At 36.2% G+C, this 18,709-nt stretch overlaps 1 protein-coding gene across 1 annotated transcript in view; it reads right to left on the bottom strand.

Annotated features, from left to right (window-relative positions):
- LOC120863821 (multiple PDZ domain protein) overlaps nt 1–18,709 on the bottom strand; it is a 175,335-nt gene that overhangs the window by 100,332 nt on the left and 56,294 nt on the right. The window contains exons 4-10 of the mRNA XM_040240389.1: nt 16,972–17,184; nt 16,433–16,572; nt 15,362–15,575; nt 14,354–14,482; nt 12,184–12,393; nt 7,378–7,492; nt 6,930–7,018 (exon numbers count right to left, since the gene is read on the bottom strand). Of these exons, the coding sequence (XP_040096323.1) occupies nt 6,930–7,018; nt 7,378–7,492; nt 12,184–12,393; nt 14,354–14,482; nt 15,362–15,575; nt 16,433–16,572; nt 16,972–17,184 (1,110 nt within the window). The remainder of the gene's footprint in view (nt 1–6,929; nt 7,019–7,377; nt 7,493–12,183; nt 12,394–14,353; nt 14,483–15,361; nt 15,576–16,432; nt 16,573–16,971; nt 17,185–18,709) is intronic.

The raw sequence follows: 18,709 nt of genomic DNA, 5'->3' as shown, positions 1-18,709 counted from the left end.
GGATTTCAAAAATCAAAAGAAAAAGGCCTATTAGCTTCTAGGAAACAGAGTGAGCAGATAACTTGTGAAAGAAATTATGAACCCCAAATTTTATACTCAGTGTAACATATATGAAAATGGAAATTATGGTTGTGATGCTACAATGTTATCCTATAGTATCATAAGATAGCATCTGATAACATCAATTATAGCATGAGATGTTATATCTTATACCAAAGTGTGTTATGAGAAGACCACAAAGCAGAAATTTAAGCAGTCTGGAATTATAATCTGTACACATTCAGGACATTAAAGGGCTGGGCTGTTAGAGATTAACAAAGACTTAAGAGGAGGTTGCTTTACGTTTTTAGAGAGAAGAGTACTATAAATGCCCACGTAGATGTTCAACCTATGACCACAAGTCCAAAGAGCTGTGTCACGTGTTGTAAGGAAGGATGCAGTAAGTACCTTGTGTTTAGCTCTATCAGGAGGTTAAGGGTGAGGCTCTTTAACTGCTCTGACAGTGAAACAAGAGAAAACTGCTATTATGTTGAGAACTGTTTGACAGCCTGACTCTGTCTGGGCAGAGATCAGAAGGGGGCCACACACACACACACATGCATACACACACTCATACACACGAGAAAGCCAGGCTGAAGCCACCTTGGAACCTACCCAAAAGTACCTCCAGGGAATGATGGTGCCCCAAAACAAGAATTTATGGAGCAGAATGTTGAGAAACTGCAGCCAAAGGGAAGAAGAGTCAGTCAGATGAAAAATCCACCATCTGTCATGGAACGTTCAGTCAAATATTTCTAGTAGGGTCTCCCAGAAACCCAAGAAGGAACCCTAAGTGACTGTCGCATTTAAGCATGAGCCAGGCTCACAGAGCAAAAAACCATGTTGCAGAAGCGCCAGTCAGGGATGAAGTGCTTGTTGTCTTTTACTGTCTTCCTTCACACTGGTAAGAGTCAGCAGGCATAACAAGAAGGGGAGGGAGGAAATAAAAGCTCGGTATGGAAGAGAGACTAGGAGTGCACTCTCTCTCTCTACCAGTTCATAGTAGGCTTCTGCTAGGCCAGGGTGGGGGCTGAAATTAGAATATCATTTAGGATGGAAATCTCTAATTACTAAATTAGAGCTGTATTTGGTGATCCTGATCAGCCACAGGACATTTTACTTTCTGAGAATAGTAACTTGACCAAGATTTCCTCCAGGGGAAAAGGAAGACCTTTTCCTATAGAAGATAAAAGAGACATCTAAAGACAAATTTTAAAAGGCTGTTTAAGACTATACCCCCAAGTCTTCTTTATGCGAAGTCTATGTTATTGCCAGCCAAAATGTCCCAGTGTGCAAAAGGCAACATAAGAGGTTCTCAGAGAGAAAAGCTTCTGAAAGTCTACCAACACATTCTCTTCCTCTGAAATTTATTCAAAAAACACTCTAGCTGACTGAGCAATTAATCAGATTTAAAACTCTGAGAAAAATGTGGCATACAAGGTTTCACTTCATTTCAGTCGCTCAGTCGTGTCCGACTCTTTGCGACCCCATGAATCGCAGCACGCCAGGTCTCCCTGTCCATCACCAACTCCCGGAGTTCACCCAGACTCATGTCCATCGAGTCTGTGATGCCATCCAGCCATCTCATCCTCTGTCGTCCCTTTCTCCTCCTGCCCCCAATCCCTCCCAGCATCAGAGTCTTTTCCAATGAGTCAACTCTTCCCATGAGGTAGACAAAGTACTGGAGTTTCAGCTTTAGCATCATTCCTTCCAAAGAAATCCCAGGACTGATCTCCTTCAGAATGGACTGGTTGGATCTCCCTGCAGTCCAAGGGACCCTCAAGAGTCTTCTCCAACACCACAATCAAAAGCATCAATTCTTCGGCGCTCAGCTTTCTTCACAGTCCAACTCTCACATCCATACATGGCCACTAGAAAAACCATAGCCTTGACTAGATGGATCTTAGTCGGCAAAGTAATGCCTCTGCTTTTGAATATGCTATCTAGGTTGGTCATAACTTTTCCTCCAAGGAGTAAGCGTTCTTTAATTTCATGGCTGCAGTCGCCATCTGCAGTGATTTTGGAGCCCCCCAAAATAAAGTCTGACACTGTTTCCACTGTTTCCCCATCTATTTCCCATGAAGTGGTGGGACCAGATGCCACGATCTTCATTTTCTGAATGTTGAGCTTTAAGCCAACTTTTTCACTCTCCTCTTTCACTTTCATCAAGAGGCTTTTTAGTTCCTCTTCACTTTCTGCCATAAGGGTTAGTGCTGAGTAATAAGTAAAATTCAAATCTAAATAATACTATTACAGCAAACTTAAAAGTTTTAAGTCTTGGTCCATAAAAGATATACTAAATGGAATGTAACACAGTTGTTTATAATAGCAAACCACTATAAACAATATACCTCTCCATGAATAAGAGGTGCTTAAGTATATTATGATAGATCCATATTTGCTGATACAACTATACATACCAGGTATATTTCTAAACTAAATAAATAATAAAATAATAAAAAGGTATAAACAAATACAGTCCTAAGTACAGATACATGGAAATTTTCTGAAATGTTAAATCATAAAGTATTAAGAGTGGTTTCTATGAGAAGAGCTTTTTAAGCCATGTTCAAATTTAATGTTCTTTAGACCTCGAAGATAAAAATTACTCTGTAAGAAATAAACATGTTATTTATTCTCAGGGTAGCCATAGAGAAAAATCTCATAAAAATCTCAACTTTGAGGTGCCATAAAAATTCTTAAAATGCACATAACTTAGCCTGCAAGTTTTCATGTGCAATAGATTTTTACAGCTCAATTCTTTAAATGTGTGGTTTAAGGAAAATCAAATGTATATGATTCTGTCTACTAAATAGCAATAAAGTTCATTATGTAAAGAAAAAACATGTTTCCTTTTTTCCCCCCAAAACCTGAAGACCTGAATTTAAAAGTATAGTCCTTACTGAAATCTCACAGATGGTAGGTACTAGCACAGAAGAAATTTCTATAGTGGAATAATTACAGACTTTTAATCCTAGACTGGTTCAAAATTTCTCAGTATCTTCATCTGTAATGTGAAATAATGGTACCTACTTTTCCAAAATTACAGTGCCTGGCACTTTGCACTGAAAAGTTACTCCGAAACTTTTATTAATATTTGATTTAATAGCAGATTTCAAGAGGTACTATTATTAATAAAATGAAGAAGTGATTAATAAACATAAAAACCCCAAGCCTTTTGGAAGCACTTTCTCTTCAACATAATTACACACATCATACATATGGGACAAGGCACTGAAACTGAATGAGGGCTCAGGCCAGCTCTGGTCCCTCATTATCACAATAAGAGACCCAATTGTCGCAGAGACAGAAGTGCTGTGGAACGAGGTACAATGACAGTAAACTGCCTGGGTGCCATCTTGAGGAGATGGCAGTGCAGTGTAGATACTGCTATGAATAATTATAGGGGAGAAATCCTAGTTAGAACAAATGGAAAAGCCAGCTCCTCAGTACACTCAATCTAGCTGGCCAATCCCTCCTCCAACACGGCCTATAATTATACACATACACAAAGAGGGAAATTGAGACTAACAAAGTCACAGAATAGCAAAGGCAACATCTGATACCCTTCCATATTTTCTTTTCATGATACATTTCCTGCATAACATTTTTTAAATCAGATGCCTAATTCTATACTGCTTTTATCAAAGGTATTTGTATACCAATCTAAAAAAGTGAATATATGACTTTATCTAATGACAAGTTTGGTTGACTTTACAAAATAGAGTCCCCTTATTAAATTAATTCTTATGTAGTAAAGAAAAAGTCTCATTGGCTCTATTCCCTGCCCCTGTAATACCGACACTGAAACCCTAGGAGTTAAGAGAGCATAATTCTTAAAACAGGAATCTTATGATAAAAGACTTTATTTTTAAAAATAATACATCCTTAAATAATAGGAAATAATTTCTTAATCCTTTCAACACTTCAATAATTAAAAATAAAAACATTATAGTTCAAAATAGTTGCTGCCAAAATTGAAAAAAAAAATTAAAGATTGCAGTCGTGAAAAACAACTAGTGTTAAGAACTTTCCTACTCATCTCTCAAAAGACTATAAAATGATGGCATTTTGCACAAAATCAACGCATGATCAAAGCACTGCATATTTCTTAAAAATCAAGGTGCTTCTAACTTTGAAGAGAATGTTGCTAAAAATAAAAAATCATAACACTGATGAGAGCAAAGACAGTGATTTTATTGAAAGCAAGAAAATACTTCAGAAAAAAGGTGCTTCCACTTTTGAGTCAACAATCTCCTTTAGCACTGATCTTGCCCAAGCCAAATTATATGAGATTCCTGTTATAAATCAATGCAAATAATTACAAATTTGAAGGGAAGCTTTTGTGAGACTTACATGCATAATCATTTCAGACCCTCAATAAATATCTGCTTAATTAATTAAACCATACTTATGTACCAAGTATACTACGTATTTCAAATAAATAATTCATTTGGTTTTCTTAAAAATCATACCAGGGAAGTTTCTTTATCACAATATTGTAGGTAAAGGAATCCTGCTTCTCACTAAATGGTTAAATATAGAGGTATATGATCCAGCAATTATACTCCCAAATATACACTCAGGAGAAATGAAAACATATATCCACACAAAATCGATACATGAATGTTTATAGTGGCACTGTCCATAATAGCCAAAAAGTAGAAACAACTCAAATGTCCATCAACTGATGAATGGATAAATAAAATATGGTGTGTTAATACAACAGAATATTATTCAACAAAAAAATAAACTCAGAATTGATGATGCTACACATGGATGGACCTTGTTCAAACCTACGTGAAAACATTATACTAAGCAAAAGAAGCAAATCACAAAGCACCACTTATTGAATGATTCTATTTACAGGAAATGTCCAGAATAGGCTAAAAATACAGAAAGTAGGTTGGTAGTTGTTCAGGGCAGGGAGGATCTAAGAACTAGTGAGTAACTGCTAACAGGACAGGATTTCTTTCAAAGGTAATGAAACTTTCAAAAATTGATTGTGATCACGAAGACACAACTATAAACACAACTATAAACTAAGAGTTTCTTAATCATATACTTTAAATGAGTAAATTGTATGTTCTCCTGAGTTTTAGCTCAAGAATGCTGATTTTTACGAAAGCATTCTATTGGATTAAAATATATAGCCTGGGGGGCCAATTAGCTATGTATTCAATTTTTAATTCTTTATCAGATATAGATTTAGAATATGTATATATTATATTCACTCTCTCCTCTTTTTCCTCCAAAAAAAAAAAAAAAGTAGCTAATTTTCACTGTATGTTAAAACAGAGATAACAACAGGAAAGTTCTTTTACAGAATATGGTCAGCTTACATGACATGCACAACTTGATCTTTAGAGCAGATTTCAAGAGGTGAACAGGTGTAGTTAGCAGTTTTATAGAACTAAGATGAAGCAAAGTCAGGGAATTGCAATGTAGAAGCAAAGGGCACATACAAATAAAGGACATCTCTATCTTTTAGTTTAGTTGTGAAAGAAAACACAAAAATATAAAATTTACCATCTTACCCATCTTTATGTGTATAGTTCAGTAGACCTAAGTATATTCAGGTTGTCATACGTTTCTGGAACATTTTCATCTTGCAAACTGCAACTTTAAACCGACTGAACAATAGCTCCCCATCTCCTCCTCTACCCCACCCCTCACAATAACTATTCTACTTTCTGTTTCCATAAGCATGACTACTTCTGATACTGCATATAAGTGGAAGCACACAGTCTTTTGGGGCCTGGCTTATTTCATTCAGCATAATGCTCTTGAGGTTTATCCATGTTGTAGGATGTAACAGAAATTTCTTCTTTATAAGACTAAATAATATTCTACTGTATGTATATAACACATTTTTATCCATTTATCTGCAGATGGAACTCTGGGTCACTTACTCATCTTAGCTCTTGTGAATAATGCTGCAGTGAACAGGACTCCTCTATCTTAACATTCTATTTTCTTACTATTATTAAGATCTCAAGGCGAAAATCAAGACTTCATTAAAGTATAAACAAATGTATATTAAGATAAATCAGCATTCCCCAAATCTACTACAGAGAATATTAATATATGTTTGGGGGAAGAAAGAACCCATGATTACAACAGTTTAGGAACCTCTGAAATAAAAGAGTTAAACAAGATTCTTTATTGAAAACTTCTCAGTTGTTTTATTTTTCAGTGTGTATTGTGAATCCCCAAGAAACTGTAACCCAGAAAGCTTTTCCTAAACTTATTAAACCAGAAAGCCCTTGATGCAGGGTTTCTTGGATTCACGTTCTGAAAAGTAGTTAGGGTAGGTCAGTTTACAACTAAACACAGAACTAAAAGTTGGATTCTTTTTACACTACCTTGAATAGCTATATGGCCAAACATACTAATGTTACTAGGAAAACAATGCTGCCTTGATCTAACTAAGAGGTCTGGCTCTATTTCTTTATACTGTTATAGCTAAAGAAGCCTTCGTCATGGGGCTAACAAAAGTAGTGTCATTCTGCTGATATTAAAAAATGCACACAACTCAAATTCAGATTCAAATACACTATAAGTTATAATGTATGGTCTTTATCTTCAGAGTATCTGCAGCTAAAATACAAAAAAAGATTATTAATGTACCAACTCATTAAAACCAGAAATCAGATCTATCAGAACCTATTTAAGAAAGAGTCCCACTTTCAAAAATGACATCAATAAACCTTCTATCCAATGCTCTGACTTCCTCCTAATAATATAATGAGTAATACTGACACCCAAAATCACAAAAGTAAGGTTAGATTAGTACAGAGCTACCTGTAGCTCTCAAAATGGTGTAAACCAGGAGAATGCATCTCTGAACCATGAAAATTAACAAAGCTGTCATTAAATGTGGTACTTACTGCTATAATTTGGTCTCCAATTTGGATTCTTCCATCATGTTCCACAGCACTGCTCTTTGTAATGCTCTTAACAAAGATCCCTGAAGGTTCTAAGATTAGAAACAAGTTTGTTTTGTTTTACTATTTACGAAGTACACTCAAAGAATACCCATCCTCCATTCTCCTAAAAATAAAGTCCTAATTCTGAGTAGATGTAAATCAACAAACCACACAAACAAAATCACTAGTAGAAACCTTGGCTACAGAAAAAGACAACGGTTTTGTTTATGTGAAATAAAATATCACAGTAACCTGCACTACTCCAAAGAAAGACGTCCATCAGTTTATCATGAAAATATACCATCAGACACATGAAAATATATTATGTTGATTCAGTATTTCATAAGACAAAGACATTAGAGGCAATTGCCAAGATAAAAGAAATAGAATATTAATGTTTAAAAACTACCTAATTTTTTATCTCCAATGTATCCAGCAATAGTAATTCCTAATCCTTGGACATTTTTAGTGAGTTCTACGTCAAATGTCTCACTTTCTTCACTTTTCTGAGTTGAAGCATCAACCTGAAATACAATTTGTAAAAACAAAAAAAAAATACATATAAATAAACACACAGACAAAAAAAACAAGCTTTTTCAAGCCACACTCTTCATTTAGAAAAGGTATGATGAAATTAGTTCTGAGAGAACTCTGCTAAAGAATTATAGTCAGGGATTACTCCTTCAAACTTGACAACTTGGCCTCAGCATCACATTTTTACTCAAAAGCAATGTCAGGAATAAAGCTGAATACCCTCTTCAGAGAAATACGTTATTGGTTTTTTGTGAAAATCATAAAAAATTACTTTCTTATTAACAGATTCTATTTTCAGGAGTGGCTCTCCTTCCTTTTTGAAGAAGTTCAGTTCAGTTCAGTCGCTCAGTAGAGTCCGACTCTTTGCGACCCCATGAATCGCAGCACGCCAGGCCTCCCTGTCCATCACCAACTCCCAGAGTTCACTCAGACTCACGTCCATCGAGTCAGTGATGCCATCCAGCCATCTCATCCTCTGTTGTCCCCTTCTCCTCCTGCCCCCAATCCCTCCCAGCATCAGAGTCTTTTCCAATGAGTCAACTCTTCCCATGAGGTGGACAAAGTACTGGAGCTTCAGCTTTAGCATCATTCCTTCCAAAGAAATCCCAGGGCTGATCTCCTTCAGAATGGACTCGTTGGATCTCCTTGCAGTCCAAGGGACTCTCAAGAGTCTTCTCCAACACCACAGTTCAAAAGCATCAATTCTTCGGCGCTCAGCCTTCTTCACAGTCCAACTCTCACATCCATACATGACTACTGGATAAACCATAGCCTTGACTAGATGGACCTTAGTTGGCAAAGTAATGTCTCTGCTTTTGAACATGCTATCTAGGTTGATCATAACTTTTCTTCCAAGGTTAAGCGTCTTTTAATTTCATGGCTGCAGTCGCCATCTGCAGTGATTTTGGAACCCCCCAAAATAAAGTCTGACACTGTTTCCACTGTTTCCCATCTATTTCCCATGAAGTGATGGGACCAGATGCCATGATCTTTGTTTTCTGAATGTTGAGCTTTAAGCCAACTTTTTTACTCTCCTCTTTCAATTTCATCAAGAGGCTTTTTAGCTCCTCTTCACTTTCTGCCATAAGGGTGGTGTCATCTGCATATCTGAAGTTATTGATATTTCTCCCAGCAATCTTGATTCCAGCTTGTGTTTCTTCCAGTCCAGCGTTTCTCATGATGTACTCTGCATAGAAGTTAAATAAGCAGGGTGACAATATACAGCCTTTGACGTACTCCTTTTCCTATTTGGAACCAGTCTGTTGTTCTATGTCCAGTTCTAATTGTTGCTTCCTGACCTGCATACAGATTTCTCAAGAGGCAGGTGAGGTGGTCTGGTATTCCCATCTCTTTCAGAATTTTCCACACTTTATTGTGATCCACACAGTCAAAGGCTTTGGCATAGTCAATAAAGCAGAAATAGATGTTTTTCTGAAACTCTCTTGCTTTTTCCATGATCCAGCGGATGTTGGCAATTTGATCTCTGGTTCCTCTGCCTTTTCTAAAACCAGCTTGAATATCAGGGAGTTCACGGTTCACGTACTGCTGAAGCCTGGCTTGGAGAATTTTGAGCATTACTTTACTAGCATGTGAGATGAGTGCAATTGTGCGGTAGTTTGAGCATTCTTTTCCATTGCCTTTCTTTGGAATTGGAATGAAAACTGACCTTTTCCAGTCCTGTGGCCACTGCTGAGTTTTCCAAGTTTGCTGGCATATTGAGTGTAGCACTTTCAGAGCATCATCTTTCAGGATTTGAAATAGCTCAACTGGAATTCCATCACCTCCACTAGCTTTGTTCATAGTGATGCTTTCTAAGGCCCACTTGAGTTCACATTCCAGGATGTCTGGCTCTAGATGAGTGATCACACCATCGTGATTATCCGGGTCATGAAGATCTTTTTTGTACAGTTCTTCTGTGTGTTCTTGCCACCTCTTCATAATATCTTCTGCTTCTGTTAGGTCCATACCATTCCTGTCCTTTATCGAGCCCATCTTTGCATGAAATGTTCCCTTGGTATCTCTAGTTTTCTTGAAGAGATCTCTAGTCTTTCCCATTCTGTTGTTTTCCTCTATTTCTTTGCATTGATCACTGAAGAAGGCTTTCTTATCTCTTCTTCTTTGAAGAAGTTAGAGGATATAATAGAGTTGAAATAAGTCAGGATTTGAATCCACATTACAAGCTCAAATCTAGCTTTTCATTGACTTTTTCTAAGCATCACTTTGCTCAGCTGTCTATCAAGAATAAGAAAAAGTCCAGCTAACGTTCACTGAGCTGCTGCTGCTGCTGCTGCTGCTGCTAAGTCGCTTCAGTCATGTCTGACTCTGTGCGACCCCATAGACAGCAGCCGGCCAGGCTCCCCTATCCTTGAGATTCTCCAGGCAAGAATACTGGAGTGGGTTGCCATTTCCTTCTCCAATGCATGAAAGTTAAAAGTGAAAGTGAAGTCACTCAGTCGTGTCTGACTCTTAGCGACCCCATGGACTGCAGCCCACCAGGCTCCTCCATCCATGGGATTTTCCAGGCAAGAGTACTGGAGTGGGTTACCATTGCCTTCTCCGATTCACTGAGCAGTTTCTATATAATAGACATTTTATATGTCTCAATTAATTTACTCCTTAGAAGCCTATGAAGCAAGTACAATTACTGTCAGTTTTTATTTGGGGAAACTGAGAAACATAAACTTTTCCAAGGACTCACAGTGAACCATCTAATAGAGGAAGAATTCAAATGCAGAGGCACTGGCTGCAGAGCCCCTGCTCTTAAAAGATGCACAGTATGCAAACCCTCTTAGAATGTAAGGGCCACGCTGCCTGCTCAAGACATGCCATTATTTCTGTCTTAACTTGGAAGCTGATTCTAACATCATGAAGGTGAACCTGTCCTCCAGATAAAATATTAATAGACTGATGGTTATTTTGAAAGCCAGTGAATGGTACCAAATATTAATTAAAACTGTCCTTGTATTTGCTTTATAAATTCAAACTTCAACATGAAAAGCCCTTTAGAAGGAAAGCATGCCTTTCCATGCTGATTTCCTTCACCCAGGAATGATATTTGAAAGCAGTGTCTCTAATGTGTAGACTTGTTATTATATACTGGACTAAAGGTCAAGGTTCCCTGAATAAAGCATGAATGGACTAGTGCAGTAAGTCATCAACAAGTTGCTGGTATTATATACTAGTGTGGTGTCAGCAGGTTCCAGAAAGTACCCTAAGAAGATCACAAAAGAAAGAAGGCTATGGTTTGAATAGACGGGCAGAATGGGGCTAGCTGGTAATGCTTTCTGATTTTCTTTAGGCATACTCTATACCTCACTGATAGTCACCTAAATGAGATATAATTTTATAGTAAAGTTTGATTTATTTTTTCATTGCACATAATTATCTATGCAAACTTAGCAAAAGCTTAAAGTTTAGATAATTACAAGAAAATGACAGGATGAAATCTGCTTCAATTGTAACAAATGTGTTTTCTATTTTTAATAAGACTTATGCAAGTGCTATTTTAGAGGGTGGCAATTTGACTATCGAATGATTTTAAAAGGGGCACAAGCTTCAGAAATGATGATATGCACAGAATAGATATTTTTCTAAGCTTTCAATTACATCAAGTGGTTTTCGGTATTGCATTCATTTATATATTGCTGAATAAAATGTTTTGTTTACCACAAAAGAATGCCAGTTAAATACTTTCATAAACAGGCTTTCTTTACTTTTTTCTCCTTGCAAAAAATAGCAACCACACACAATCCTAAAAACAACAGAATCATGGAAATTTCAAGTGTTCTAATAAAGTTGTAAAGGGCTTGTAGAGGAGGTTAGAATAATAAAAAAGGAATTTGTAGCAACTATTTAGAAAAAAAACTGTAATAGAAAAAAAAAAACCCGCTTTTAGATCTACAAGAAAGGAATATAGAATTAGAATTTGCTAGAAAACATATAGAAAGTAAGTATAATTCTCTTCTTAAATATACAAGAAATTTCTGGATAAAATCATGTTGTTGATATTTAATCCATGATACTGCATGACTTTAACAATTTGAGATAACATTACATTATAATAATTTTGAAACATTCTAGCTTTTTGCAGATCAAGTTAAGAACAAAGATGGAATGCTCTATGAATAAAGCTTTTGTTACAACTCTGAAAGCATAACTTGTGTCTAAAAAACTTATATAACTAGGTCAAGAATAGCCACTTCTCATTACAAATCTCATAACAGTTATATGACATACCTTAAAACAATAATATTGAAAGGTTTTAGTAAGTTTTATTCATCACCTTGCCCTCAAAAAGACACTAAGAAGCAAGCTGTTGAAAGGGAATGATTAGAACTTATAACCCAACTTTCAGAAGACCATCTAAATAAGAAAAATATAGAATAAAACATTTTAGGTATTAGTAGTATATAATTCATTTAAATTTATTCATACTTCAAAACACTTATCCTCATAAAAGTGCTGCTTAGAGAAAAATGTAAAACATTAATCAATCTTTCATTTGTGAGATAGTATTCCTATTTAATAAACTATTATTAGTGCTGAAACATTCTGTATCTGAACTTTGTTTCATTCTTTAGCAATAACACACTAACATTAATAAATCTAGTTTCTAAATAAACATCACTGTCATCCAAGTGCTATAGTCTATGACCTTCCCATTAACTTTTCATGTCCTTACCCTCATTTCTGGCGTAGAAGCTGGGGATGAGGAAAGGGTGATGCCCAAAGAGGCAGGTGCTGTTGCTTCTTCGATGGCACCTCTTGCAATCATCAACTTCACTCTATTTCCACACTGTCTGAGGACTTGGGCCACCTGCTCACTGCTCATTCCTGCTAGATCTGTATCACCAATCCTTAGAATGTGGTCTCCACTGCATAATCGCCCATGCTGAATAAAGAGGAATTGGTTAGTCAGCTTTTTATTATTACTAACTTCATCAGAGAAACTCGAAATGAGAGAATGGGAATAATAACAAAAAAGAGCCATACTGTGAATTCTTGGTACATTAAACATGTGTTGTAGTGTTAACTCTCTTTCGAAGCATCCTAACATCATTCAATGTGATATAAGTAACCGAAATTCATAAATATTATTTAAATCAATAACTGATATGAGCTTTTCAATTTGATTTCCATACACTTGATGCAAGAAAGCACTAGCCTTTCTATGAGTTTTTTGAGGAAAATAAAACAGAGAAAATGCCACTAGGTAAAGCTGAAGCTCCAATATTTTGGCCACCTGATGTGAAGAACTAACTCATCTGAAAAAACCCTGACGCTGGGAAAGACTGAAGGCGGGAGAAGGGGACAACAGAGGATGAGATGGTTGGATGGCATCACCGACTCAATGGACATGAGTTTGAGTAAACTCCAGGAGTTGGTGATGGACAGGGAAGCCTGGCGTGCTGCAGTCCATGGGGCTGCAAAGAGTCAGACACGACTGAGCAACTGAACTGAACTGAAAGATGAGGTATAACTCACTACACAAACATATATTACTCAAAATACAGTGTGAACCACAAAAAAAGCTCTCAGTTAATATCACAACTTTCTGCCCTGCCATTTTAAAGATAAATATCCCTAAAGGACTCACTTGCAGATGAAATCTTTGTAAGATGTAAATTCAGATAGACCAGGGAAGTGAACAGATATGGTAAGCCTCCATACAAGCATTATCCACAAGAACATTCTGCATTGATTAAAATGTTCTGCAATGTCCAATATGGCAGTTACAAGCAACATACTGCTCTAGAGTAGGGATCGCCAACTCCAGGCTATGAACCGGTACCTCCTGTCATATCAACAGCAGCGTTAGATTAGAAATAAACTGCACAGTAAATGTAATGCACTTGAATCATCCTGGAACCATCCCCATCACCCCAGTCTGTGGAAAAACTGTCCTCTACAAAATGGTCCCTGGTGTCAAAAAGGTTGGGGCCTGTTGTTCTAGAGCACTTAAAATATAGCTCATCTTACGGAAGAGCTGAGGTGGTAATATTATTTAATTTTAATAAATTCAAAATTGAATTTAAAAGTGGTATGTGGCAAGTACCTACAGTATTAGTGCAACTCTATACAGAAGAGAAAGCTTATTCATCACAAGTCTGTCAATTAAAGAGATTTCACTGGAGACTGCTTGATACTGGCTAATATTTAAAAGTGAGAAAACACACGTGCTATTGAGTTACTCTCAATACCTCTACTGATAAGGTTGCCCATAAATTTGCCTTTTATTTACCAATATAAACAATATTTGATGACCTTGACTTCCTAGTTTCAAATACACATGCAAAAGCAAATAGCTTCATACACAAAACATTATTATCAAGGCAAAGACACCAGAACTTGTCAAATTAAAATATAAATCACAATTAGTAACTTTATAATTTTCTCACATATATTCCAACAACTTTATATAGCATAAATGGCAATGGCTTAATGAACTACTTTAAGTAATAAAAAATAGGCTGTACTCTTGTTTTTCCCCCTCAGTAATGAAATATTCTTTTTTCCACAATACCTTGTGGCTATAAAATAGATAAATAGGCTTATAAAAATGACTTACAATCATAAATAAAGAATATCTACCTCTAAAATGATCAAAATCACAACCTGGGCTTTACTCTCTGATTTGAAAGTCTTAAGATCACTGTAACTCTAAATGAAAATCAAGGTCTCTTCTGAAATGCATTTCACCCCAAGTCAAAGAAAATCATTTTACAAACAAGCCCAGTAAAACAAAAGAATCTGACCTTACCTAAAGCCAAAGTCTCTTCTTTTTGAAGGAAATATACAAGATGAAGCTGTATTATTATATAAAACATAAAATATCTGCTGGAATAGCTTACCTGATCAGCTACACCTCCAGGCAGAATGGTCTTCACAATCACACCAGTTGCTTTTCCTCCTACGATGCCAAAGCCCAGACCAGAACCATCATTGACCAATTCAATAGTTTCCACGTGCTGCCAGTGAACCTGAAAACAAAGCCCTCATGTGAATTTGAAAACTAAAATTTTACTGTAGTTGAGATTTCTGTGAATATTATTTTGTGATTAGTATTAAATTAGTGCAACATAATAATGAGTTTTTACAGGGTCCCTTTTATTTAGTACACTTCTCTTTCAACAGGTTGTTACTACTGTTGATATAGCCATTCTTGAAATTATCAATACATCATTATAGTGGCTCTATTTAACCAGGTAAAGATACACACTGGCAAGATCCTTTTAAGAAAGTTTAAAAAAAGAAGATCAAATAAAAAGAGAAAAAAATTGTTAGCTGTTAAAAATTTCTTCTACATAAATCTTGTTGCATGAGATTTCAAGTTAAGTGAGAAAGTATTGTCGTGTCCAACTCTTTGTGACCCTATGGATTGTAGCCCGCCAGGCTCCTCTGTCCATGTAATTTCCAAGACAGAAACACTGGAGTGGGTAGCCAATCCCTTCTCCAGTGTATCTTCCCGACTCAGGGATTGAACCTAGGTTCTTCACTGAGCCACCTGGGATGCCCTCAAATTAGATGACCTGTTAAAGTCACTGATAGCTAACTCTAACAACTTAAAAAGTAAAATCAAGATTTTATTTGTTTACAGATAGTCAATCTTTAAGGGACTTTTTCCTTTTTTAGGAATGAATTCAAGTTAAAAAGCTACATAAATAAAGATAAAAGTTTTTTGGAAGCCAGAAACTTAACCATAATTGCATAAAATATATTCTATGCTCAGAAGGGAAAAAAGAACAAAAAGGGCAAAAACCCAAGAACTACAAAGAACCTATAGGAATTGCAAACCTGTGCAAAACCTTAAAGAATTAGAAAAATATGTTCTGTTCCCCTTGAAAAACTTATGTACTCACTGGGTTAGAATGAGCTGAAATTGTGCTCGCTGCAGATGGAGAACGGGAAACTATGGGGCTGATAAGCTGAGGCAATGAGCCTCTGGCAATAACCAGCTGGACAGTATCTTTGGCTTTCTGCAGGATGCTGATGGCCTGCTGATGTGTAATTGTCTGATCCAGTGCCTGTCCATTAATAGCAAGGATTTGGTCAGTTTCCTTCAATCTTCCATCTCTAACAATAAAAAGGGGGATAAAAGATAACTGATAGATCTCAAGAAAATGACTGCTTCTTTGGCATGCATTTTCAGGTTATTTTTAATTCTATTTTCTAATGTCCACACTATGTAAGTTTTTTCTTGCAATTGTACTCCTAAAATATTTTTTCTCTATTTCTTTAATTTTGTTCTATGTGACATGCTGTTCACAAAACCTACCGTGATAATCACTCCATGATGTATGTAGGTCCAATCATGATGCTATACACCTTAAACTTACATAGTGCTATATGTTAATTATATCTCAATAAAAATGGAAGGGAAAAATATATATGCTTTGGCACTAGCTGACCTAACCCTAGTCAACCACTCCCATTTAACAGCCATCTTCCTTTTAGCTACTCATTCAACCTATACGTTGTATTTTAGTACTGCTATTATCTTCTACAAATGAATGCAAAGAAGGATATGTTTACTTTTTGCTTTGAGCATATTAATAAAATACAGCTCTTACTTGTTGTTTGGGGTAAGTTAATAAAATACAGCTGATATTATCACAGACCACTTGAATGCTTTTCTATAATTTTTAAATCTAATCAAAAAGAGCCTGTTTAAAAACAATGGGAGTAATGTCCTAGTCAAATGTTTATTTCCTTATTAAAAAGTGATTAAGTCATGACTGTATTTTAAAGTTACTCTGCCTTCAAAGGACTTTCTTGTTATTGTAGCAATGTTAATGATTTCTAAAAACTGATTAATAACATTTTATATTGTTTTTGTTTTTAGGCATTTTTGTTTCTTAAAATTCTTCTAGGGTGAGCAGCACCTTCTGAATGTGGTATCAAGAACAGAGAAATCTCAGTGACAGTCTCACCTGTGGGCCACACTGCCCTCCTGGATCTCCTGCACAAATATACCCAGCTCTCCCCGGTTTTCACTCCTCAGTCCCACCACACTGAACCCAAGGCCTCCACATGGAGGTTTGAGGAGCTCAAAAACTTCTACCTGGCGACCCTGTCCAGAAAAAGAAGCAAGGAATATAATTACATGCCAGCCACTGCATAGTGGCATTAATCTGTTTAAATTTTTTTTTTCTAACATAACCTTCATTTAGAAAAATCCCTGAAGCACTTAAACTTACACGAAATATACATCTTTTTCATTCTAATTTTTTCAGTTAAAAATGTCTTCATAAATAAGTATATCATAGTATAATATACATTTAAGATATACTTTATATTGTTGTTCAGTAAAATGTAATAAGAATATAAAACAAAATATACTATTGCCATATTTTCTATTATAATAATATATTTAAAGTATACATTTAACATATGTAATATAAATATGCAAGTATTCTTCAAATTATCCAGGACACATTCTATCATAACTAACAGGAACAAACGCTCTTACCTGGGCCATATTTTTGATCAGTTGATCAAATTCATCACAAGCAGGTTTCCCATTGATGTGTGCAGTAGTACCCAATCCTGTAAGAACTTCCAGATTTCCATTATTTGGGGATAATAAAAATGATTCATTTTGTAGAGCAGGAATTACACCTGGGCTGAGATGGGGAATGTGACCATACTCGACATTTGAAATTGTTGAAGTTGCAATGTTTACCTAAGAATAATATGGAGATTATTAACAATTTTGATATTCCAGAAGCTACCTCACAGAAATCATCCCAAGAGGGGTAATAATGAAGTACATATGAAATTTCAAAATGTCCATACCATTTTATTCAGCAACTCTATTTAAAGAAAAATCAGAAAAACACACTAAGATGTACATGCAAGGATGCATTATTTTTAGGTGGAAAAAGTTTTAAACACTAATTATGTGAAAAAAAATTAGCATTCAATTTCAAAGTACTCGTTTAAACACACAAAAATACATACATCTATACATACATTCTTAAGTGAAAAAGCCTAGTTAATGAACAATAAGCAAAATATAGTTCAATGTACATTCAAAAAATTATTAAACACCTGGAACAATATATACTAAATAACCAATACAGCAATAGCTGTCTCCAAGATATGGCAATCCAGGGAGACATAGTTGTCCCCAAGATATGGGAATCCAGGGAGACATTTACTTACTATATTACTCGAATTTTCATAACAACTTATGCAGTAAAGAATTTGGTCTTTCCCGAAGAGAGGCCTGGCCTTTGTCTCCAGTTCACAGGAAGTAATTTCTAAATCCTTGGAATGTTTCCAGATGACGGAAGTGTCTCTGTTGTTCACGATGGGCCCCAAGACCACATGATATCCACTCAAAATCTGAAACTAAGTCATCTCATATGGGCAATCAATCATACCTATGAAATGATGTCCCAATAAATACTGTGTACACCAAGCTCATGTGAGCTTCCTGGGTTGGCAATACTCCATGTGAACTGTCACACACCAATTTGGGAAGAGAATACTTCCTGAGGAAATCAGAAGCTTCACATCAGGAATGCTCCCAGACTCGGTGCTAAGCATCTTGTTCTTATGCTAATCATTTACCTGTATCCTTTCCCTATAACAGACCATAATCATGAGTCTAACAGCTTTTAATAAGTTCAACAGGTCCTTCTAATGAATTGTTGAACCTGAGGGTGGTTTGGGGAACCTCCTCAACATACATGGTTGGTATCAGAAGTGAGAGGGTCCTGTGTGGACTCTTCCTACCAACTCTGTATTTGGAGCTTAACTCGTTGCTGTTTATGTCACAAGTTTGGGCAGAGCTGCCATTCTGAAGGACAGTGCCGCCATTCTGAAGGACAGTGCCCTTAAACTTTACAGTATGGCTAGCTTCAGGTACAATAACATTAGTATACAACAACAACAAAGATCATTCCATTTTGGAAAAATATTCTAGTTACTTGCATGTGCCTGTTTGTTACAGAGCTAAATAATCTAATAATAATTATATAGACACCATATTAAAAAGCAGAGACATTACTTTGACAACAAAGGTCCGTCTAGTCAAGGCTATGGTTTTTCCAGTGGTCATGTACGGATGTGAGAGTTGGACTATAAAAAAAGCTGAGTGCCAAAGAATTGATGCTTTTGAACTGTGGTGTTGGAGAAGACTCTTGAGAGTCCCTTGGACTGCAAGGAGATCCAACCAGTCCATCCTAAAGGAGATCAGTCCT

The sequence above is a fragment of the Oryx dammah genome, unplaced genomic scaffold (genome assembly GCF_014754425.2).
Source record: "Oryx dammah isolate SB20612 unplaced genomic scaffold, SCBI_Odam_1.1 HiC_scaffold_1, whole genome shotgun sequence".
NCBI lineage: Eukaryota > Metazoa > Chordata > Mammalia > Artiodactyla > Bovidae > Oryx > Oryx dammah.
This window is presented reverse-complemented; position numbering and strand designations above follow the sequence as displayed.